We start from the raw sequence: 24,921 nt of genomic DNA, 5'->3' as shown, positions 1-24,921 counted from the left end.
TCATTTTCACGTCTCAAAAGTCCTTCCCACCTGAGGCTGTAATATGTGTGATCTATGGAAAGCTACATCACACAGCCACCCTCTCATAGGAAAGTATAGATACAGCAGGATATCTGTGTTTTATAGCTGAGTCTGAGTTTGGGCAGTTTCGTTTAATTGCTTAAAACTTTCTTATTTCAATTTAGTCTTTTTTTTAGCAAGGCTCCTTTTTGCAATTTTAGTATTTGCCACAATAATCCCAGAAATAAGAAAATATAACAAATCCGTTTTTTTATCCTGTTAATAGAGAATGATTCCTGTCCTTTATCTTTGCAAGTTAACTTTGAGTAAAGTTGTCTGCACTGTAGATAACTGTAATAAGTTGTAATCATCACAATCATCCACCTTCTGAAATAACATGTGTCTCTCTGCATTAGACTTTCAAACACCAAACATTGTCCCTGTCCCTTGATCACGTCCTGATTCTGAGACAACTTGGACATATTGAATATTGACACTCTGATGTCCTCTTACCTCCGGTCCTGGAGGCCCAGCTGGTCCTTCTGCCCCGAGCTCACCCATTTTGCCCTGTTCACAAAAAAAACAACAAAGAAATCATATGTAAGATATTTATTTCCAGCTTATGTATGTACCGGCTGCTATGACGACTTAATTTCCCTTCGGGGATGAATAAAGTAATCTATCAATCTATCTATCTATCTATCTTATGTTCTTCCCTCCAGTCTCTACCTCCTTCTCTGCCTTTAAGTGTGAGTTGATTGTGTTACTGCATTTGCGAACCTTTGGGATATGATCTACTTTGCTATTGAATATTTCATGCACATAACCGCAGTAAATCCTTTTCCTCTTCTTCACATGAGACAGACACTAACAAGCTGGTTATTCTGCTGACTGGAGATCTGTGGTAACGTGTATAATACGTCTGGAACCGAGAAGCATCTGGACTTGTTTACGATGCACTCTGGGAGTTTTCAGCGTTTTATATTTGTTTTGCTTCCACTGACTGAAGTAGATGTTCGAGTTCTTTATTCCACTTCTTTCTTCCCTTGCCGGAGCTCACTACCCAACAAGTGCACGATTAATCCGATGTGCACGAGGACGAACCGACTTCAGTTTACAAGCTGACACAAATGGGCTCCAGATTTCATTGTGGTGCACTGTTCTGTCTATAAAAGCTGCACAGACACAGACACACTCACACGGACATACCGATGGTCCTGGTTTCCCTTTTGGCCCGGCGGGACCAGGTGAACCGGCAGCTCCCTGAAAACACAAACACAAACCTCTCAGGATCTATGTGCAACTTTGTGTGTCTGTTAGCAGCCATTAGCGTGTAATTGAGTGCATGTCTGAAAAACACATGTGCCCAAATTCACATGGGACAAGCATTTTATGGTGACCTCAAGTAAGCAAAAAATCGACATCTGCATCTAGTCAGACACAGAGAATGCCGATTTAGCAGAAAAGCAAAATGCTCCGTTAAAAATTCTGCTAAAGCGCAATTATTGGTCAAAGCCGTAAGGAAACGATTCACATGTTTAATCCAGACGGAAAAATAACAAATGTTCCTTTGTTGCAAAAGTCTTGTCAAGTGAGTTATTAATCGTTTATAATCGAATATGCAAATTATGTTTTCCGTGCAAATAATGTTCACAAATTAATTTCCTTTACACGTATGTTTGTGTGACAGGGTGCTTTACCTTGTCACCTTGGGAGCCCGTCTCTCCTGGCTCGCCCCTCGGTCCAACTTCACCCTGAATTTCACAGTATTATTCAGAGATATAACACAACACCACCCTGCTACAGTGATCATAACACAACTACACATAAAACACAGATAGGAAGTATTTCCAGTATTTATCCATAAACTCTTGTAAGGTGTAACAACAAGATGCTGTCAATAGTCAGGCTGCTATAAATGGCATGAAAACAATAACAGACGACTTGGGGCTAGTGACAGGTTATATAAAAAAAAACACACTGCAATAATATAAATATTTAGATCACCTTATCACCTTTCAATCCAGGCAGGCCGGCTCGTCCTGCTGGGCCCTGCCACCAATATAACGGAGGGAGGAGAAGAAGAAGAGTGAGTGAGTGAGTGAGAGAGAACGAACAAAGGGGGGGATTCTATGAGCAGTAATTTTAAATTTATTGGGTTTTAGTCATTAAAGAAGATTTGTTGGATCCTAAACAAGGTCTAGACGTCACAGCATGACATCCTCTGTCTCTTTTTGAGGTTCTAAGGTCATTGCCAAGGTTTTAAACATCCTTAGTAAAGTTGTAGTGACCATTGAGGAGGTTCTACACATCCTCTATTGGGTCTATATGTCCTCTAAGAGGTCCTGATGTCTTCTGGGGAGGTTTTCATGAGCCTGCAGGTGATTGTAGGGCTCCTCTTGGTTTCTCTTCCTTTAGTTTGTAGTACACTTTATACTCAACAGATTCTATGAGTGCTGTAAAGTCAACTTTCTAAACTTTTGTAGTAGCCGCCGTCTGTCCTACCTGAGGTCCCATCATACCAGCCAGCCCTTGTGGTCCCTCAGGCCCTGAGCCCCCCTGTGGAGAGAAGGAAACACACAATGTGATTTAAGCATCACAAAGACAAAAACCCACAACGGATACTAGTGATCCTGGCATAGGGGTTGAGGCCTGACACTGAACGGCATTTCCTCACTCTCAAATATTTCATCTCTTCATGGCGCTATCTGCCGTTTCCATCACAGAGCATTCCTTCTTGTCAGAGCGGCGCAGACAGAGTTTCCTCTTTGTTTTGTGTGGGTCTGCACTCGGCCCTGCTCACAACATCCGCTCTAATTGATGGAGGCAAGGTGGGAACAGCCAGGACGTGTGGCTGGATGGAAGAACTACCCTCCACAAGAAGTCAGGCAGTTTGCTGGCAGCTGACTGGGTGGGTGGCTGTCAGTGTGACTGTCAGGACAAGGTCAGATTTACAAATACACACAGTGGGGTCTGAAGGTTTTCAGACTTTTTTGTCTTTTAGTAACAAATAAAAGTAACTGGATACAAATGTTTGGATTGACTTGATATTATGGTAAATGTATTTATATGAAAACCAGGCAAGTTTGTCCTCTTTCCAAATGTTTAAGTGCAAATTAAGTTCATGTATTAAGCTCTATTTATATTAAATGAAGAACTGGCCACGTGCTTTTCCTTCAACATACGTCTTTCGCCCTTGAAGTTACAGCAGAGACGGACGATGGCACAGGTGAGGTGACATGCTACCAAAAATCAAACGAGAAATAACATATCTCACTTTACAAGAATTGTTACATGGTATAGAAGTAAGGAAGAAACCTGCTTCAAGCCTCAGACCAGCGCAATGTGCCAAAATAGTGAAAACACATGCAACACTAATTAAGAACCTTTAAACTTCTCAGTAGAAAGAAGCCATATGCTGAAAATGTTTCTATCTACACTCGAACCTTCGCTCTCTCTCTCCGAGAACACAGAACTCAGCTAGTGAGAGAACATGGCTTCACGTCACGTCATCAAGGACATGTGGTCTGAGCTCAGAGTCCATCTGGAACCTGTCAGGAGCGTGTTTGATGTTGCAGTTCCTCTGTAGAAAGGCAGCAGGATATGGACACGATGGTGTAGCGCTGATTGTTTGAGTACCAGAACGCACTTGTGATGCGTGCACGGCCCCCCCCACATGAAGCAGGTTTAAACTGTAGCTTGTGCCAAAGGTTAGATAACCACTATTCCTCTGGTGGGCGAGTTCACATTCGTTTATCAACTGTAACTGACTTTACTGGCCTTAGGGCTACAAAAACTCAGCAGGCCATTTTTCCAGCAGTCGATGTTGATGAAGCACGAGCTGCCCGAGTTTAATAGGCCGGCTTTGTAATGTTACTTTACAAATGCATCACAAATGAAGAGAAGATTAGGGTTAGGCACACCCTCTGATAACAAAGTGGAACTGGAGCAGAGACTGGGAAACTTGCAGACTCAGAAAATATACGACTCAACCTTCCGACAACCGTTCCCTTTGTTATTGTTGGATCTCATACACGAGATTCATTTGAGAGAGGATTGAGATATTGCAAAGTTCAGACACTGCACTTCCCCATGTGGAGAAAAAGTCTCGTGCTCTGCGGAAGTAAAACACGTGCAGACATAACCGGTGCTCCATCGAAACAGGCTTTTGGCAGAGAACACAGTAAGAGCGACAAACTGGAGGAGGACAAAAAAAATTTGCCTGAGTGACTTGATACATCAACAGAGATTCTCCTCCGAGCTCTGACAAGCCACTGACGGTTAGAGATCCTCCGAAAACATTTTCATCTTGGAACACGGGACGACAAGTGATTAAAGACTTGATAAAAACCAGATCGCTGCATTGACACACAGTGTTTTAACAGGTTCCGCTTCAGAATCAAATAAGATATAAAGTACTTTATTGTAACTTGCCAATGTGGAAAGTACAGTATTTTCTGTTCTACTATTAACCATTAATTACTGTTTTATTAATATCATAATTAAACCAGTAACACACACACAGAGAACAGCATTTCCAACCGCTTCCCTCTCGGTCTCACCTTTGTGTGTTTCATTCAGCCGCACACTGGCAGAGACATCAAGTGCATACCAGAGCGAACACTTGCTGCTCTCCGGCTGATTACTGAACTAAAGTTAAACTAACTTTGTGTAATGTGCCTTTCAACTGAAGCCACGGGGGCGAGATTGACACCGGGAAGTGAAAACGAGATTTAGACGTCAAATTAAAGTTCTTAGTGAGATCGTCTGTCAGAATCGGTCGGCTGGAAAACCGACTGCATACGATCTACATCAAAGAATGGATTAAGGAGTATTTTGGGCTCTGTGGTGCGACTACTCACCACCAATTAACGTGAATAAAGCAGCTACTGCATCAGATTTCATGATTCATTATTGATTTATCCCCCTCTGATAGAAGACAATATACAATTAGGTGAGAAAACACGAGTCACACATAATCTGCTCTATTTTCCTAAATCCAACATCTTCAAATCTCTGTGAGCTTTGTTAAACTCAAAGGCTTTTCCACTGCACAGCTCTCTCTTCCGATCCCACTACAGGTCATGAAGAGGCCACCCACTGCAGAGGGACTGGTTTCCTGCTCCAGGTACCAACATGGAGCAGGACTTGAACCAGACTTTGTGCCTCTGGAGCCTTGTGGTCACAAGCAAGTCCACAACCCCACTGTAACTCTGGGAGCTTCATTCTGAGCATTATTCACTATTCAAATGTGAATTCACCGCTGGTAGTGGAGTCAGGACTGATAAGACCCCACGTGGAAGTGAATGTGCGTAATAACATCATAGTTTCCACAATCTCAGTTTATCCGACTAAAATGCAAACCCGGAGATTCTTAAACTGAAACAGGACCAGCAGCGATTCCAATGTAGACACAAACTACAAATCATCACAATAGACGTTAACCACAAATCACTGCATTTGTGTTTAACAAAATGAAAATATATATTTATCAGTTAATACAAAATTTCAACCAAATGGGAAAATTGGTAATTTTTTCGTGTCATATTCAGTTTCCAAGGCAAAGGCAATAATTTCCTATAAAACCCTGAGGCTTAATCGAACAAGTGGTTTTCATTTCATGTTTCTACCTGATTCAGAAATAAAGATTTTAGTGTGCGTCACAAAGTCTGGTTCGAATCTCATTGTCAAATAGTGTGAAAACCAATCGTGCGTTAACATCTGTGTCACATCCCCAAAAATCGTTATCAGTTTTCAGTGGAAACTATGCGTCCTAACCCGTGACGTAAAATAAGTGAACTCATGTTTGTCTGAATCTCTGAAATGAAAGAGTTTTATTGATATACAGTCGATGTAGTGATGTCCCCCTTCTCTGTGATGACGACCGTGTTTCAGTTAAAACGTCCACGATAAAAACTTGTGTCAGGATGTTTCCTGTCAGTAGTAAATCTGACTTACAGCCGGTAGGTGAGGTGAGGTTAAAGAAGCTCGTATCAATCCAGATGTGTCTGGTGCCACCCGGTGACCCCTCCAACACCTCAATAAATCCCCACCACCCCCACTTGCTGTGAGGACGGCACACCAGTGGATTGATGACACGGGAAAAGGTGTCATATACGTTTGTCGGTCTTTTGGTTTAAAAACAGATTATTTGAACTTTAACAGCTCGAAATCCACAAAGCAGAAAGACACCGCGCTCTCTATTAGGCCTGTGACAGAGTTATCCCCCAGTAATAAGACAGATCTCTCCTAGTGGTTGAATGAAAGTTGAAGTCTGCAACTGAGACAGTTCCAATGACGCTTCTTTGCTGTTAGTAATTTCACTTATTAGAAAAGAGAAATAGGAGAAATTTGATGTAATGGAGCTGCAGCCGTGTGACGTTGTTGCTGTGACGTCCGACCTCTGCTCTCTGAACATCTGCCCAACTGGTGATTGGATTCTTCCTCTTCCATTAAACCTCTCAGCTGCAAATCATCAACTGTTTTTCACTTTGAGGGAGTTTCTGTTTGTTGGGTTCCTCTACGCACATGGATTTGGGACATCGGCCAAGAAAGAACTTTGATCACTTTCTTTAACCTTGGCGGAAATATGCATTATACTTTGTGCCATTCTAGTTTCAGGCCCCTGGAGTTCCCAATTGACATGCAGCCACAATGGTTCCTATTTGTAATCTATTCAACTGAGTGCCAGTGGATTACTAGAGGCCTCGCCGGCAGCCAAACTCTAACAGTGCAGGGATTTCAGCAGTGAGAATATCTAACAATGAAAAATACAATACAGTCAATCACACACACACACACACACACACACACACACACACAACACCCTGGCTCAACTCTCAGCGAAAAATAGCTGGCATGGAAATTCCCACTCATCCTCCATCAAAAAAAAAAAAACGCACATCCTGCTTTCAATCATCCCGACCACAATCGAATGAGTACAGACAGACTAGCAGAACGACAGATGGACAGGGAAGTGAGGGAAAAATACAAAACAATAATACAAATAATAACCGATACTCACCCTTAGACCGGGAAAGCCGCTGATGCCAATCCCACCAACAGGCCCCTGTGAAACATCACAGCAACATCCTAAGTACACAGGACAGGACACTTACAGGATCAGGCAGTTCTCTTTCCTGAGGCTACTTTGGAAAATCCTGTAAGTGGGTCTATGTTTCCTTCAGCTGCAGCCTCCTGCATCTCATCATTCTCATGCAACTCAATGAAGCAAGGCAGCCCAGTAATAAGAGTAATTGTCCACTTGAGAAAAACCTTCAGACTAATTCATGCATATCCTTGTGAAAACTCCTCGACTGGATATTATGAGATGATGAGAGAGGACATGGGGACGTGCATGGAGACCAAAGGAGGCAGGAGAATGAAATATGATGAGACAAAGGAAATAAACCTGAGAACATCTCACCTCATTTCCATCAGGACCAGGAGGCCCCCTCTCGCCTACATCGCCCACCACACCCTGCAATGGGAGAACACCTACATTCAATTTAAGAGTCAAAGCAACAATGGTTCAGTTTGTTTTGTATGATCTCCTTTTTCCTGATTTCCCTGTAACCTCATCAACACTTTCTGGTCTACATATTATCCAGTAATTATGCATTAAGATGCAGCTATTATGCTGCTGTACTTAAAACAAAAAAAAAAAAAATTCTGTATGTTTACTTAGTATTAGGAAATGTCTTGTGTTATCTGTTGTGCCTGTGCACTTTATATGTCTCACTGTGGGAGAGTGGGAAACGTTGTATCGATTCCTTGTATGTTCTGAACATGTAAGAAATTGACAATAAAGCTACTTTAACTTTTAACTTAAAAGTTTGTCCGAGCTATGTCAAATTCGCGCTGACATAGAGTGAAAACAATGCTCATTAATAAAAGCTAAATTAGCCAGTGTGCGGTGAGCTCGTGGAATACAACCCCCCATCCCCAGGCAGCAGACGTTGATCCAGCTCAGTGTGCCAGAAAAAAAAACCCTTCAGATAAAACAGGCACTGGGCCGTCTGCCCATTTGGCAACTTTAACACAGCTAAGATTTGTTTTAACTTTTCACAGTGTGAGAGCCCAACCGAGACATTCCATCCGTCTCTATCTTAAACTTTCTGATTTTCTTTTTTCTTAGTTCCACCAGAACACAGAACATGCCATCAAACGTTTCCAGAGTGATTTGCTGCATCTTGAATACTGTTAATCCCTCGGAGAGAGAGTTGTTCCTCTTCCTCTTTTCTCTCTCTGAACCATTTAACCATTGGCTCTCGGTGTTATGCTGCATCAGCACATTTAAAACAGATGCGGAATACGAATTAATCTCGATTTGATGTTCTCTGGAATCACGTGGAGCTCTTCAAAGGGACTCGATGGAAAGATTTTCATAGGCTTTTACAATCCGTTTTTTTTTTATGATGAAATAGCGCAGATAATGGCGGCTGCAGATTATCCCCATATTATTGACAGATGGCAAAAATCTATAACAAAATGTTTGTCTTAGAAGCATTTATGAACTATTCCATTAATCACAATTGATTCATTATTACGTGTCTTCCTTTGGGGCCAGGTTTTCCAACAGGACCAGGAATTCCCTAGAAGAAGAGAAAAAGCAGGATGAATATCTTTGGTTGTAGTACCGTGTCGTGTCCCAGGGGCGATGTGTGTTTTAGCCACTACACTAAAACGTGGACACCTTGAGAGGTATTCAATATATGTTTCATCATATTGAGCCAATCCGATATGCAGCTTCAGAGCTTAGAGGTCTACGGGCTGGAATCAGAAAACTCACATATTTATGAGTGAAAATGCAACATTTTGTGTTATCTAATCATTTTTAATCTGTAAATATATGTTTTACATAACAATATGACTATTGCCTAAAAAAATGTAATATAAAACAAACAATTCTCTAGTAAATAAGTAATAAATAAACAAGTCTCTAACAAACATCTGTAAGTGGACGTCATAAATCGAGAGTTAAAAGTTTGATCACTGCGAAGCCAACAAATCTGATGGAATTTGGCAACAAACCTCAGTCAGTGATGTGATAAATATAAGTGAAAGGAGAGTGTGTGTGTGTGTGTGTGTGTGGGGGGGGGGTTAAAAGTCATGAATTTATTAAAGATAGTTGAGAATAGGAATAAAACCATCATGAAGAAAAGGCTTAATAATGATTACTCACTTTCTCCCCCTCCAGTCCAAATGGCCCAGCAACACCAGGAAGACCAATGAAACCCTGCAAATTAACAACACGTTATATGACAACACCGCCTGAACAATACCACAAACCACTGAAACGAAACCACAAACCCCCCCAGGCTGGACTGCTGAGCTATTTCTGTTCACATATACACAAATACACACTTAAAATATGTAATTCAAGCTAAATCCTTGGATCTTAGTAGTTGTACATGTTTTACATTGGAGCTGTTCCCATTCGTCTGCTACTTGTTGACTGCTTAAGGACGACACTTCCTACATATTGTAATTTGTTGTGCATGCACCACAGGTTAAATATACATATGAAACAGTGACATGAATATCAGATACAACGGAGAAAAGTTAGGACCTTCTTTTCTTTTCTTTTTAGAACAGACAACACAACAATTTCCTGCAGCTGTCATTTTGGACATGATGAGTTCTTTTATCAGTTGCTATAAGACAGCATGTATGAGTCATCTGTGCAGCCCCCCCCCCCCCCCCCCCCGTCTCAGCCTCGCTCTCGAGTCTCTGTGGCTCTCGTTCACAATGCCTCCTTCAGTCTGACACACAGTAATCCCGGCTCTCTTCTTTCTACGCGCTGCACCGCTCCACTTAAGTCCCTTGTCTCACTCGCTCATTTGACCTCATTCCCTGGGCTTCCAAACTTTCATACTCTCCCATCTGTTTGTCTTCCATCCACTTCTCTTCCCTCCATTCTCCTGTTGTGTGTGTGTGTGTGTGTGTGTGTGGGGGGGGGCATTCCTACTTGATGAGGGTCTGAGCCATAGTAAGGAGAAACAGTCGGCCTTCACAGAGGCAACCCAGAACCAGGACTAGACCCCCTGAAAAACATTCTCCCATCAGGCAGCATGTCCCTGTCAGATTGCATGACAGGAATTCTCCTCAGATCCCGAGCAGAGCCTCTGAAGGTGAGAGGCCTGACACTGTCCTAATCCGTTCAGGAAATGAAGTGTTCAAATCCCATGCAGCCGAGTGAAAGAGAGAGGAATGAGAGCAGAGAGCTTCTTGTACTTACGCGGACACCTTTAGGACCTGGGTTACCTTGCGGCCCGGCTGAGCCCTGCAACAAAGCAAAGACTCTGGTGAGGAGCTCTTATTGTCACAGCGCACACAAGCTCAAGCACATGTGAGGCGAAGCTAAACACAACAGACACAACAGACACGAAGGTCTGACAGCGGCCTGATAATAGATGCAGCGAGTCTGACTGACAGCGAAAAGAAAACAGGTTTTAAACTGCATACATGAAAAACATCAGGAAACAAATTTCCTTGGTTTATGTAGTTTCACATTTAAAGTTTCTGTATTTGCTGGTTTGTTTACAGGTTTGTTATCTTAACTTGGGGGTCTTCTAGAACAGGGTTTGCATCCTGTAATGAACTCAAATTTGATTATTTGTATAATGGAGCACTCCAGCTTCTAAATGCTCCATTGTGGTTCATTCAGTTTCCCGAAAGAAAGCCTCGTCTGATCAGATTTTCAGCTGACTCATTGTTTTGCTCTTAGAATACATGTCGGAAACTTCATGCAGCTTCTTTCAGCAAAAACAAAACAAAACAAACTAAAAAAAGCCCTGATAACAAAGGCATGGGTTCTAGACGATTTGAGTTGGTTGTTGAAAGTCAATACAGATGTTAAATCAGGAAGAATCGGCCGACACACTCAAAGCACCAAATAAGATTAAATCAGGAAGTTAAAAAAGGCCAAGTTCATATTTCATGCAGATCTAAATAATTGTGTAATCTCTCAGTCGAACTGCATGAAGGCGGACATGCTACTTGGTGACATAGATGCTTTAAGAAATGTAAAGGAATGCAAAGACTGCAAAAGAGGCTTTTCAGGAGAAATTCGTTCTACAGGAAAAGACAACCCTCTGGACTTTGGCAGACCTTTAACACAACATGCACAAACTGTCACTGAAGTAAAAGGTCAAACCCTGAGAGCAAAATATTGGCACTTGAATTCCAAACGCAGTGTGAATCATGCAGCTATCATTATTGCATTCTCTGCGGAGCTCTCAGCAGAGCAACGGAGAATCTCAGGGGGATCGATGGAGGGACTGGAAGCATATTGGTTGTATTTTTCACTGCACCTGCCTGCCAGGGTAACCTGCAGCTCCCGCTTCCCCAGGAGGTCCTGGTATGCCCTGCAACGGAGAGAGGGAGTGAACTGTGAATGGGGAGATTAGATGGAAGGATAAAGTGAAAGAGGAGAAACACAGACCCTCTTCCAGCGTTGCCAACTGAGGAATAAAACAAGCACTGTTCATTGTGGACGGCCTGGACCAAGACAACCCTGTCTGTTAACTTTACCTTTCTGCAACCTTCTACCCCCCCACACACCCCTTTCCTCACCGCCTCACTCTACTGTTCATTCAGCAAACTGTAATAATGATACTTTATACCTAAAACATTCAGTTGATGCCACAATTTAAATCAATCATTGGTTGCAAAACTTATTAGCTGCTTTTCCTAAGTGCAGTTATCACGGATTTGTAAAAGCACAATTACAAAACATAGATAGAATAGAATAGATACAAATACAGATTAGTCACCTAGGACAAACTCTTAGTTTCCCTCAGATTTATAGAACTATAGGAGCATAACTAACACGTAAATAATCTCCAGCATTAACAGAAATTAATGTTTTCCTTCCTCTGCAAACCTGCGTGTGTGTGTATAGTCTTCAGATGTGTTTAGAGAGTCTGTGGTATGGGTTCATTAATTGATGGGATGAAGAGACTTCCCATCACAGCGCACAATAAAAGGCTGAGAATTAACCATGTCCTCTCGTCCCTTTGGCCCAAATCCTATTTGTGTATGACTGTTAATAAAGTCTGTGATTATAATTTCTGCATCCTCAACTGGAAAGGTTCTGTCTTTTGGACGCACAATGTCCCATCTTTGCGTGAATGTGAATTGCTGGTGATACACAACTTGTTTACACGCCGATATAACTACTTACTCTTTCTCCTGGCAATCCAAGGGGGCCTGGATAACCTTTGGGACCCTTGAAAATGAAATGAAACAGGTTTAGGGGTACACAAATACATTTAACCTAAAACCATCACATAAATATCCCAAAGAGCCTGAAGCCATGACAGCAGCTCTATGAGGCTGTGGGACCGATAAGATGGTTGAGGGATGTTAAGGACTCTTTTTCCCGCAGGCAACAGTTTGGCACCACTCAAGAGTTCAAAGGATGTTGGGATTGCCAGCAGGATAATACTGAATGGGTTTGATGGTCAATGTTAAAAACCTGACATGGTTTGCACGTCTTAGTGGTAAAGTGTGTGCATTAGATGGGATTGTGCAAAGTAAGTAATAAACCATAATGAAGTGTGTCTGCGTTGTTCCAGATTTCTCACATTATCCAATTTGTGCTGTGCAGCTCGTACCAGTAATTGGGTCTTGATCAAAAACATATTTCACTCAGTGCGGGGGAGGTTTCTGTAGAAACTAGTAAAGTCTTCTTCGATAAAGTGGCTCATTGTAATCCAGAGTCCGTTTTGTTTGAGACCCAAGTCCCACATTGACTTTAACAAGCACTTCTCTGTAAACCAAACAAGATTTATTGTTTGTTAGATCTGAGCTTGTTCTACTCTTCAGCCCTTTATTCTTCCTTTTTTACACAATTATCAACAACAAATGTTTATGGCTATAAAACTCAGGGTCAGGGCCGGGTCAGGGCTGGGTCAGGATCCATTCGGGGGCGGCCGAAGACCTTGAACAGTACCACCGACTGTGTCCTGTGTTTCTGAGGTTGTGACACCCGAACCTTCACAGTCAATAAAAAAGGGCCACTTGGGGGTAAAGAGCACGGGCCCAGAGTCAGTCATTTCCTCTGAAAATACCTAACGGGCCAGAGTTCACGTGCTTAGTATATTAGGTTCAGCTACTGCAAACACTGGGATGGCCTCCTGAGAGCCGAGGCGGTGTGGAGATAGAGTGGAATCCAGAAGTCTGAGACCACTTAAAATGGTCTCTTCAGACGTCTCCCAACCATATGTGGAGACCAGACTCAGACCTTCAACGCGGGGCTACCTCCGCAGCTTTGTAGACATAGCCATGGGGCGACAAGGAGACCTGCAACAATTGATGTCTGTTCTGCATCAAAAGGCTGCAAGTTCAGGTCCAGCACCAGAAACGTGGCCTCACGAGCGAGCGGCAGAGCGTCGGGGAAGAATCTGAGTTAACAGATGCAGGATGTGAGTGTGTGGTGAAACAGGCAGACACAAGATGAACGCCAGCAACTGTCATTTTACTGTTAGAAGCGCCCGGGAAGTTCTGCTTGACGAATGACGGCCCCTGACCTGGTTCGCTCCCTGACCCTGGGCAGGTTGCCTAACTGCCTTTCCTCTTTCGGATGTGTCTTTTGACCTTGACCTCAAAGCCTATCAGGTTTAAGCCAGACGGCAAAACATCCCAGCAGCCAGCTGAGACGCTCCTGCTGACATGGGCAGCAGCACAGATTGATTTATGCAGAGTATTTAAAAGGTTGTGAAGAAGCCGGCGTGAGGAAGAACCATGGAGCCATAGAGAAAAATGTGTACATATATAGCTAATGCTATGTTTATTTCTGGAGAACAATGTAGACGGGTAGACAGCAGGGTGGGATGTCGGCAGTCTCTGACCCGGTGACCTTATACTGACCACATGAAGAGGCGGCTGAGGCCTGAGGTGACGTCTCGCTGAAAGTTTGGGGACAGCAAAGTGTGCATGTGTGTGTTTGTGTTTATACAACTCTTTCTATGGTTGTGTGGACAGAAGTTTTAAACCATAATTGCGAGGACATTTTATTCAGTTCTCACAAAATCTTAAGTTTTTTTAAGGGTTAAAACTTGGTTTCAACAGTCAAGTTACACTTAGGTGTCCCCTCAGGATTCAGCTCACACATTTATTATAACGATCAGCGAGGCCATGTCTTTTTACTGAAGAAGCTGCTTTAGTTCAAACACAAAACAACTGTTTAACACAATGAGACTCACCGGTAGACCTTGAAATCCATTTGACCCGGGCAAACCTGGTGGACCTCTGTCACCCTGAATGAAAGAGAGAGAGAGACTCTTAAAAAACAAATACAAAATGTGTAAATATTGACGATCATTGAAAAAGTCCTTATTTTCAGTCACAGAAGGTCAGTGGGATGGAAAGTTAAATGTTTGTATATTAAGATACGTGATTCAAACAGCATTAGAGATGAACTTGATATTTGAGGAGATGCCAGTGTCTGTCACTGATGTTGTTAATATTCAAAAGAGTTTGAAGACCCACTTAAACAAGTAAAAGCTTTAATAAACAGGGGAAACAGTCGAGAGACACAATCATAAAAGAAGAGAAAACACAAGGAGTCAGACCAGAGGCTGTTTGCGTACCTTGTCTCCTGGTAGAGCCTGACCGGGGGACAGTCCGGGGTCTCCCTTCGAACCCTGGAATAGACATTATTTATTAGTCAGTTTGTTTTTCTCGTGTCCATGAGGTTGTAAATAACATTTTCCAATTCCACGTGATAGGACAAGCCATGAACAGCTGTCTGCTCCCTGCTGAGAGAGAAGTTCCTCTAACACCTGTGCATACTAGAGATGCCAGTGAGGATATTTTCAGATAATCAGAAAGTATTCTCGACACTTCCTTCCACTACGTAGGCAAGAAGCCAAAATGTCCTGGATACAAACGTCACACTTGAAACCTGACTATGCACAGAAGCAATCAGGGGGTGGAGCCACGATAGTAAAGTCCCAGAGAAACATGGGCTTTGCTTGACCAATCGTGAGTCAGTCTCAGCTGTCAATCATGATGTCTCACCCCACATCAAATAACTAATTAAAATCAAACTAACTGGAAACATGAACACATTAACATAAACCAGTGTGATAAGAGCTAACTAGAATGACAGAAACCATATCAAGTCTACTAACATGGAGCAGGTGAGGTGTGTGACCTGCCCAGCAACCAGCCACCAGGTGGCGGTGGAGACACTTTGGCTTCACTTTTGGGATGATGCCATGTCGTCCATCTTTATTTACAGTCTATGGTTCCATAGCCGACACATGAACACAATTACCTGACAAATGCAAGGACTTTAAAGACAGTTTAAAGTGACTTTTTAAAGGAAATATGTCTTTTCTTTAGTTTATATAATATATAAGAGTAGTTTATATTAATTTCGGTTCCTTTCTCCATGAATGCTGCAGCTTCCGACATACTATAGCTGTACCTGCTCCAAATAGTTATTATCTGCTTGGATCTTCAGCTCATGTTCCCATAGTTTTGACTGACAGCCAGTGAGCCATACAGGATTCAGGGGAAGGGGGGTGGGGGTAAGTAAATGTTCTATGACAACTTAAAACCAGAGTTTCTTTCTGTTTGAAAGGAGGAGTCAACAGTGCATGAAGCACATTGAAAAGCTCCTTTAAGTCCTGCGAGTACATTGTCACAACATTTCTGCCTCGGCTTAGAACACATGTCAGCTAAGCTCAGCGTGTGGGACTCAAGCATGTTCCTCTGTATTTGTCCTGGTAACCAAACACATTTAAACTCAAGATGTTTTTCCAAATTGGGACAAAGAGTCTCTCGATCTCTTTCCACCTCCACAAAGGGGGTTTGGGGGCGTTTGAATGACTCACTCGATTCACTACGGCATTGCATACACTTTGTTTTATGCATGTGTAGACACAAATGTGGGAGTACAGGCTAAAGGAACACACAACTCTGTATTTCATAACAACCCATCACCGGCCTGTGGCCAAATGTGCACAGCACGGCAAGGTCAAAGGTGACGGGGAACAAACTCATCTATCTCCCTGTGCAGTTCATCTCATGAAGCAGGGAAACAGAACAGTATTTGCTGTGTGTGTCTGTGTGTGTGTGTGGGGGGGAGAACATAATTCATGACAAGTAACTTCATAACTTTGTCTCATCTTTAGCTACGTACGAGCAAGAAGTGAACCACGATCCACATGCACATCAAAAGACAAGAGAAAGAAGAAGATCTGTTCCATGTTCCTGTTCCTTCACTGATTGCATTTTAAATGTCGGAACCAGTCGGCACCACAGTCGCCACAGACATCTGCATGAAGCTGCCCACATCCTCGTTTTACATGTTTTAGTCACATCTGGTCCAATGATGGCTCAAACTTATCAAACTTTTACAAATACTACATTTTTTCCCGCTTTATAGGAAGTTAATTATCCCCTGTGGTAACTCTATACCAGGGTAGGAGATATGTGATATTCTAACAACCCCTCATGTGTCCTCTGGTCTCTTGTGACCACTGTGACAAGACAGTGGGTCATTATCATCCTTCATGATGTCCTGTCAGGGCTAAACCCACTTGTTGAGATTAGTTATTTGAGCAACAACACGTCAATTTCTGCTAAAATCAATTTATTTGACATGGAATAGGAAATTCACTTCCATGAACAAAAGCGACATGGTCGAATGTTTTTTATGAAAGAGCGTGGGAGCAGAATGTGGCATTGGCATGATTGATCGGTGCTGGTTCTGGGTCAGATGGACCTCAACTGTCTGACCATGGTTAATAGCTGTTCATGTCTTCCTACGCTGAGAGAAGGCCACTCACCTTGGGCCCAGGGGGTCCAGGCTCTCCTGCATTTCCATGTGGACCAGTAGGACCCTGAAGAGAGGGAGAACACAACATGTCATCGATGTGTATTGTTGGTTCTGGCAGTTTCTGGCAGCCATGTGAACAAAAGGCAGATAATGAGAAACAAACTCCTTATTTTCTACTTGCTATGTGAATAAATCTGACTAGAAAAAGCACATTTACACATCTTCATATAAACACATGTGCACATGTATATGTGTGTTTATATTAACACCATCAACACACCACATTCCTACACATTAATTCGTGAAAAGACAAAACCTCCACAGCAGCTTTCTCCAAGTATTAAGCACCAATCACCACCTTCAGAGTGAGGTTAGAATCCATAACAATTGCCCACAGCGAATGGCACAGGCTTAAAGTCTGATAACGTTGAGAATCAGGGTAATAGGTCCGGCTGCTCTGTGCTGAGACAGCAGAGACGTAACCACAGTATCACACACTGTGCCCCGCTTCCACCACATAATGGTTCCTCCCTCTGGCTCCACTTTATGAGTTAACCTATGGGCCAGGGGCGGCCGGCCAATAGAGGGCGATAGGGCGCCGCCCTCCTTGAGTCAAAAAAAAAAAAAAAAAAAAAAAAGATAATATGCCAAATATTTTTTTTTAATAATATATCATATGTATATATTTTTTAGTGATAATGATGCTAACCAATACATTTTGTAAAAAATTAAGCCTGTTTTCCTCTGAGCAGTTGTGTTTCATACCAACCGAGCGCTATGGGCGATTTCAGCCTGCCTGGAAATCGCCCCCAGCGCTCTCATTGACTTTCATGTAAAAGCTTTTTTTTTCAAACTGCAAGCCCTGCAATGCATTCTCTATGGGTTCCGGGAGTGCTTGCACTAACGTGATTCCGTCATATCATACGTACACTACAGTGAACGTCACGTGGTGCTTTGCTGCCGCCGCAGTCACGTTCACGATCGTCATGGCGAATATTACAGCTCAGAGCAACTCCATCATTTCATTTAGAGAATTACCATTTAGTCGTCGAAGCAATCAGGAAAAATTGGCTGTTAAACAATTAGGACCACCCCGACCAAATTTAAATATAAAACAAATATCAAAGAAAGGAGGCAAGTCGTACACCAGGGGATTTTCGCGGTGCTGGTACGAGAGGAAAAACTGGCTAGCAGGATGCGAGCTAGCCAACGGACTCTTCTGCTACCCCTGCGTCCTCATCCACCCTGATGGCTGCACCACGGAAACACCTTGGACTACAACAGGTTTCAAAGATATGCATCATCTGTCCGAAAAAATAAAAAAGCATGAAGCATCGAGGATCCACATTGACAGCTGCTTAAAACTGTCAGCGTTTGGGAGCGTCAACATTGCTACGCAGTTGGACGATGGCTACAGGCTAGCACTGCGTCGGCACAATGATGAGGTGGGAAAAAATCGCCACATTCTGGGCCGCCTGATCGACGGTGTTAAGTTCTGCGGTGTATTCGAGTTGGCCTTGCGAGGCCGAGACGAGAGCGAGGGATCCAGCAACCCCGGAATTTTTCGAGGATTGGTACAGTTTATTGCATCCCTAGATGAAGTTTTTGAGGAGTATTTAAAAACGGCCACCGTCTTTAAAGGCACATCCAAGACCGTCCAAAATGAGCTGCTCGACTGCATGGCAGCTGTCATTAGGGCACGCATTACGGAGGAGGTGAAGTCGGCCAGCTTCGTTGCGATACAAGCTGACGAAACAACGGACGTCTCGACTCAGACTCAGATGGTCATGGTATTGCGATACATTGATGGGAGCCATGCTGTTCAAGAGCGTTTTTTTGAGTTTGTCCCCCTCTCGTCTTCAACGGCTGACTCGATTGCCACTGCTATTATGGAGAGACTGAACAGTCTATTCACCGAGGAAGAGAGGGGTAAACTCATCGCGCAAGCATATGACGGGGCCAATGTGATGAGAGGAGAGAAGGCTGGTGTGCAGCAAAAAGTGCGAGAGCATTACAAAAATGCACATTATTTACATTGCTATGCACACCAGCTGAATTTGATCATGCAGCAAGCCACTTCTCAGGTCCCAGCAGTGAGGGTTTTTTTCTCGGATCTGAATGGCATTTCTAGTTTTTTTAGTCGGTCACCCAAACGCACCACCATCCTCGACCAGGTTGTTGCACGAAGGCTGCCAAGAGCATCGGCCACAAGATGGAACTTCAACAGCAGGGTCGTGAACACAGTCTATGAGAACCTAGATGACCTCATAGAGTGTTTTGAAGCCATCAGCACAGACGGCTCATTTGACTGCACCACAGTGAGGGAGGCATCTGGCTACCTGAGGATGCTGCAGGACGATGACTTCAAGTTTTTCCTGCATCTATTTCATCAAATCATGCCTCACGTTGACATTATGTACCAACAGCTGCAGAAGAAGGACATTGATGCAGTCTTCATCAAACGTGCTCTGCAGAGCTTCACAAGCAGTGTTCAAGCCATACGGTAAGATAAGTTACACTTTATTGTCACCATGGGGAAATCTGTCTTGGGCACAGTGAATGATTGATTCATTAAAAACTATTAACTATAACTATTGCACTTGAACTTGGGAATAAGGTGCAGGTGATAAAGTATGAGTGCTAAAGTTAAGTACTTTCCTATTTATTGCACATTATTCTATTGCACGTTCTATTGCATCAGCTTAATGGAGGCCAGAACAAATTATCATTTTAAGCGATTTGATTTGCATCTTAATACACATTCTTCTGCCTGATGGCAGCGTTTCATATTCAGGGAAACTATATTATTTGCCTTTTTCCTAACTCCCTTTTAATATAGGCTCTGTAATGGCTCGTATAGGAGATCTTAAAACAGGACAAAACATACTATTATTACTGGTTTTCTAAGACAGGAACTGTAGGTAATTGCATTGACATACTGTATACGTTCATATACTAACACACACTCTCCTTGTCTGTCGGTTTCAGGGACCAGAGCTCATCTCCAGAGCAGCAGCAAGTAGCAGCAGGAACTACAGGAAAAAGGAGGGCCTTGGGAGAGCAAGACAAGCAGAGGCTGTCTAAGGAGGTAGATGATTTTTTAGTTTTGTTTGTTTATTTTCTTTTTTTGTTCTATTTTTCTCTCACTTCACTTCATTGCATACCTTACTGTATTGTATTCTAAAGTCATGCAGACCTCCTTTTTAAGGCCTCTGGAACCTAGTGTTAAAAAATCACCCCTTCTGTATTTACAGTTACATTCAAGGATGGATGGTGGCAGTGTTTTTAACTCATAGTGTACTTCCAATTTGTGATATACTCTCTTTATTTTGACAGGTCTGTGACACCATCTTGGGCCATGCAAACGAGAGGTTCTCTTTCACAAGCCACCTTGTGAGTGCAACGCTGCTACAAGGAGACCTGTTTGAGCAGTACTCCCATGTGTTCCCTGATGAGGCTCTGAACACCACTGCCAAGGCATACCCCATGCTGAATAAGGCGAAGCTCAAGACTGAACTGTCCCTTATCTACGAGAGTCCAGATTTCAAGGGCTGCAGTGGTGCATTGGCACTCTACCAGGTTCTACAGAGGAACAACCTCCACGAGACCCTATCTGAGACTGTGGCTCTGTTGAACATCCTCATAACCACTCCCATGACAACTGCTGAAGCTGAGAGGTGTTTCTCGACCTTAAAGAGAATCAAGACATTCCTGCGAAACTCAATGGGACAGGATCGTCTCAATGCTCTGGCCATGCTTTCCATGGAGAGGGAACTAGTCAGGAACATGCCTGATTTTAATGAGAGGGTCATTGATCACTTTGCTGCTTTGAAAGAGAGACGAGCAAAATTTCAATACAAGTGAGAAATGTTGTTTTAATGTTGTTGTGTTGTTGCACTACTCAAATGTTGAATTGGAAATAGCTGTATTAATTGCATATCATTAGCCAATTTTTTTGTTTGCTTTGTAATGTACATGTGTCTTATGGGTAAATTCTTGTTAAATAGCACCCAATGTTTTGATTATCACCTTGGATCATTCTTGTTTTAGGAATACTGTAAATATTGCAATGAGTAGGCTATGCCACTAGTTTTTATATATGCTGTCATCAAGTTGTGTGATGAGAACTGTAAATATTATAATTACTAGGCTATGCTAACATCCATTTTTTGTTAAATCAGAACACAACTGCTGCACTTAAAATAAATGTTATCAGATGGAGAAAGAGTATTGTGATTTATTGTAAAGCAGTCTCTTTTAACTTTCCGAGGTATTTAAGGAGGCAAAATGGTAGATGAAAATGTACCGTTAGATGACCACAGTGGGATAGTTCATTCATCAGCCAAAAGCATGTTAACATTCACTATAAACTTGATTTAGCTGTATCAAAAAAATCATATAGAACATGCAGTCGATGTCTGATGTTGCCATTTAGCTGTTCGATGAGGTAAGCAGAAAACAATCTGATTGTACCGTGGATCTTAGCCATCATCGCAACAATTGCCCCCCCTGAGAAATTTGTCAGGAGCCGCCACTGCTATGGGCTTAAGAGTTTGTTCTGTATCAGTCATGTGCTTTCTAACTCTTTACTGGAAGACTTTACTGTCTACCACCTCTTTGCTTTCCAGTCTGCCCATCGTGTTCTCTGCTAAAACACAGCAGAAGATCGGGACACTTTCAGAGTTAAAACACAGTCTTTCCAGCAGGAGCGTTTCACAGGACATTGGGGGCTCCAGGCTCCAGGCTACGGGGGCCCCCTGCAAAACTCTTCCAACAAAGTGTACACAAACATATGCTGTGCAGCCACATAAATATACAAGTGCAAAACCCCCACCACCATCCCAGACACATCGAAACACAAATTTTTTGGACTCTCGAAAAATTGTCATTGTTGTTGATGAACATGATTAGCCATTCTCAGGGGCGGCCCTAGCAAATGCTTGCTTTGCTTTTGCGGTTTGCAACACCCAAGGATGCAAACAAACAAGGATGCTAACACAATGCCGCGGGATCCATGGTAATAATGAAATGGCCATCCATCAAAGTAAATTTGAACTTGGCTCCAGTTGTGCATCAAGAGCCCACAACGTGTTTTTGTCAGGATGCTGCTGACATCAAATAAGATCATTTTATTCCTGGTAGAGCCCTCGGATGTTAGGGTCTTAATCCTACTCTTTACCTCATCATCAGAAAACATAAGTTAATTGCTGCCATTATAGCAGTTTTCAGACTTGTGAAGTCTTGTCTATGAGTTATACACATTTTGCAGTGGTTCATCAATCTCTGTCTCATTATAGATTAAAAAGACAATCCGCCACAAAAAAAATATAGTATAAACAAAACAAAAAATTGACTGAAAACCATTTCCAACATTAACAGATAAATAAAGCTTTTAAATGGACCGAAGCTTCTGCAAAGAACGAGAGTGAACTATTTATACAAGTCCCCTCTGACACATCCCACATTCATTTAGTAAAATGTGCCTTGTTCCGTCTAAACGTGCCTCCGGGGCCTGTGGTATGATCGCAGCATTGCATCATGACAGCTTGGCAGCTGCATTCAGCGCAGTGAGAAGATCAGAGCGGAAACTCGCCCGCGCTGCCAACTGGTGGCAGCTGGTTGCACCTGGAGCAGTATGGAAACAGCCTTGATGCTCTGGAGGTGTTGACAACCAAACAAGGGTCCTTGCATCCTCAAAGAGAACTATCTCAGTGTCATGCACTTCTACAGAGCTCAGCTTCTATCCTGACTTTGATTGCGCTCATCACAAACCATCAGCCAATCAATACTGACAAGAACCTGCTCATTGCCAAACCAAAAGATGAAAACACAACATTAAAATCTTCAAATCTGATGGCCCATGCAGCATGGCTTCTATTCCAGAAAGTTATGAACAACTGCCTTCTCTTTTCCTTTCCCGACTTTCCATGTTTTCGTAATGAAGATGTCCGCAATCTCATTTTCCAGATTGTGACATTAACCAACAACACAAATCCAGACAACATTCACAAACCAGTATAATCCCTGCCTCTGATGATTGACCAGAATCACCATCATAACGTCTCTTTAATGAGTGACGCATTTGGAAAACAAATCAACGAGAGCTAGAACCATGGATGAAGAGCTGGTGACAAAAAAGGACTCAACGTCAGTCGGGCTGAATCAGAGTCAGAGACCCGTCAATTAAATGAGATTTTCACAATTCGATCCTTTCAATTTAAAACACAATCAACATCTCTGCACTTTACCAAAATCTGAAGATATACTGGTGTTAGTGGGTGACATTTTCTGTGAAAAAACGCAATCTCTTATTTTCTAAAGCTACAGTTTACACGTGTCCTCAAACGCCTCACTTGGACAGTATAAGTGCAGTTACTACAAGAGCTTGAGCTGAATTTTGTATTGTAACTATTATGTAATACCGGTAATTTATATTAGGTCACATACTTCTAAATACATTGTACAATTTGCACACATCTATGTTTTTTATATATCGCTCTGTATCATTTGGGATCAGTCTACCAATACAAATTCTTGGTATGTAAACATAGAACTCAAGTGTTGTCTACTGAAGAGAGAAAAACTCATTTTAATTTTACAACATACACAGAAATTATATAATACTTTCTACTTTACTTTTCTTAGCACATGGTTACTCACCCGAGTGCCTCTTTGTCCCTGAGGACCAGGTAAACCAGGAGGACCAGGCGGACCCTGAACCAGAGACAGAAGGACAGAGACATAACAAATGTTTTGTTATTGAGGGAAAAGAGGAAAAGAAAGGACAGACACTGTTTGTCAATAGAGAACAATAACACGATGTCACTTCCCAGAACTCTGTACTGATAAGGGATCCATTGATGTCAGAGCTTTGAAGTTCACAGAAAGTGAACCAAGTGGTTTCTCTGATGTTTGATCAGATAAACTCACATGGAGACAAACAGAATTCATGAGTGGAAGCTAATCCTGGTTCAGGAAGATGTGAAATATCATATTTTAAAAAAAATGCACGCAAAATAGCTAACTGTGCATTTGTAGTTTTGTAAAACTGTGATTGTATAGAAAGGACAATTAAAAAAAATATCCACCTCTCTAACCCAGAATACAGTCATACAATACAGAACAGATAACAATGATAAAGGTCTTACATTGAGATTGATAAACAACCCAAAATGGTAAAAAAAAGATTTATCTATTTTCCGTGTAACCTGAATTAGACAGATCCACATTATCTCACTTAGGAACCCAGCCAGGCTGATGCTGTACCTGTGGTACTGCGTTCTTGTTTTAAAATTTCAAATATCCATCTCCACAAGTAAACATGGCCTTCGGGGATGAATGTTGTGTACTTTCTGTTTTACCAATAACAAATGCTGCTGATTGATTTAAAATAGTAAATAGAAGACTCTATCATTCAGGCATTTGAATCTGAATATATGACAGAACTCTGATGTTTACAAAGTTCAGCTGAGGAGTCAGAGAGAACCCCCCCCCCCCCCCCCCCCCCCGTTTGGTCAGAGGAAGCTGTTGATTCTTTCTCTATGATAAAGGTAGAGACATCATAAGACATTTAAATGTTCACTATTCTGAACTGTTGCTATAGCCCGAGTCCATAACGAGGTGCTACAGAGCATCTTTATCCCCTGTCAGAGCCGTGGACGGGCACAGGAGGACACATGAATAAAGACACAGCTGTTTGTTCCTCTGGACTCCCACACACAGACACATGGAAACTGTGAGCACAACACCGCCTTCACTTCAACAACAGGGACCATAGACACTGAGGCACTTGAGGAGGAAAGTGATAATATTCACAAGTTTAACTGGGCTACTGAGACACGGGTCCAATCTTTTCCCCAGTGGAGTAAATTCAAGAAGTCAATCGAAGGGAGGAATGACTCATCCTCTGAACTGGAGCTGAAACTCAACACCCTCATTGTTGTCACCCCCCACATGTCGTCAATAAATGGGCCTGATAACAAACTGTGTAACCGAGGGAACATTATGGACGTGAAAAAAGTGTGAATAACCCGAAACCACTAACCCGAATCCTGTAAGGCATTATAATCACTAATAATAAAACCAGATCCAAATAGGTCTTGTTTCCAAGATTGCTTCAAAAACAC

At 42.4% G+C, this 24,921-nt stretch overlaps 2 protein-coding genes across 2 annotated transcripts in view; one reads left to right on the top strand and one right to left on the bottom strand.

Moving 5' to 3' along the window:
* The window catches only part of LOC133960791 (collagen alpha-1(XXIV) chain), a 79,905-nt gene that overhangs the window by 37,394 nt on the left and 17,590 nt on the right, over nt 1–24,921 (bottom strand). Inside the window, exons 4-19 of the mRNA XM_062395631.1 lie at nt 23,456–23,509; nt 16,806–16,859; nt 14,598–14,651; nt 14,211–14,264; nt 12,188–12,232; nt 11,316–11,369; nt 10,241–10,285; nt 9,185–9,238; nt 8,550–8,594; nt 7,427–7,480; nt 7,025–7,069; nt 2,506–2,559; nt 2,008–2,052; nt 1,701–1,754; nt 1,210–1,263; nt 514–567 (exon numbers count right to left, since the gene is read on the bottom strand). Coding sequence (XP_062251615.1) covers nt 514–567; nt 1,210–1,263; nt 1,701–1,754; nt 2,008–2,052; nt 2,506–2,559; nt 7,025–7,069; nt 7,427–7,480; nt 8,550–8,594; nt 9,185–9,238; nt 10,241–10,285; nt 11,316–11,369; nt 12,188–12,232; nt 14,211–14,264; nt 14,598–14,651; nt 16,806–16,859; nt 23,456–23,509 — 819 coding nt within the window. The remainder of the gene's footprint in view (nt 1–513; nt 568–1,209; nt 1,264–1,700; nt 1,755–2,007; nt 2,053–2,505; nt 2,560–7,024; nt 7,070–7,426; nt 7,481–8,549; nt 8,595–9,184; nt 9,239–10,240; nt 10,286–11,315; nt 11,370–12,187; nt 12,233–14,210; nt 14,265–14,597; nt 14,652–16,805; nt 16,860–23,455; nt 23,510–24,921) is intronic.
* On the top strand, nt 17,441–21,022 carry LOC133960515 (zinc finger MYM-type protein 1-like). The gene is made up of 3 exons (XM_062395179.1): nt 17,441–19,298; nt 19,784–19,883; nt 20,132–21,022. The coding sequence occupies exons 1-3, from the start codon at nt 17,674–17,676 to the stop codon at nt 20,657–20,659; spliced, it is 2,253 nt and encodes a 750-aa protein (XP_062251163.1). The 5' UTR covers nt 17,441–17,673; the 3' UTR covers nt 20,660–21,022.

This window comes from Platichthys flesus, chromosome 9, assembly GCF_949316205.1.
Source record: "Platichthys flesus chromosome 9, fPlaFle2.1, whole genome shotgun sequence".
In the NCBI taxonomy this organism is placed as follows: domain Eukaryota; kingdom Metazoa; phylum Chordata; class Actinopteri; order Pleuronectiformes; family Pleuronectidae; genus Platichthys; species Platichthys flesus.
This window is presented reverse-complemented; position numbering and strand designations above follow the sequence as displayed.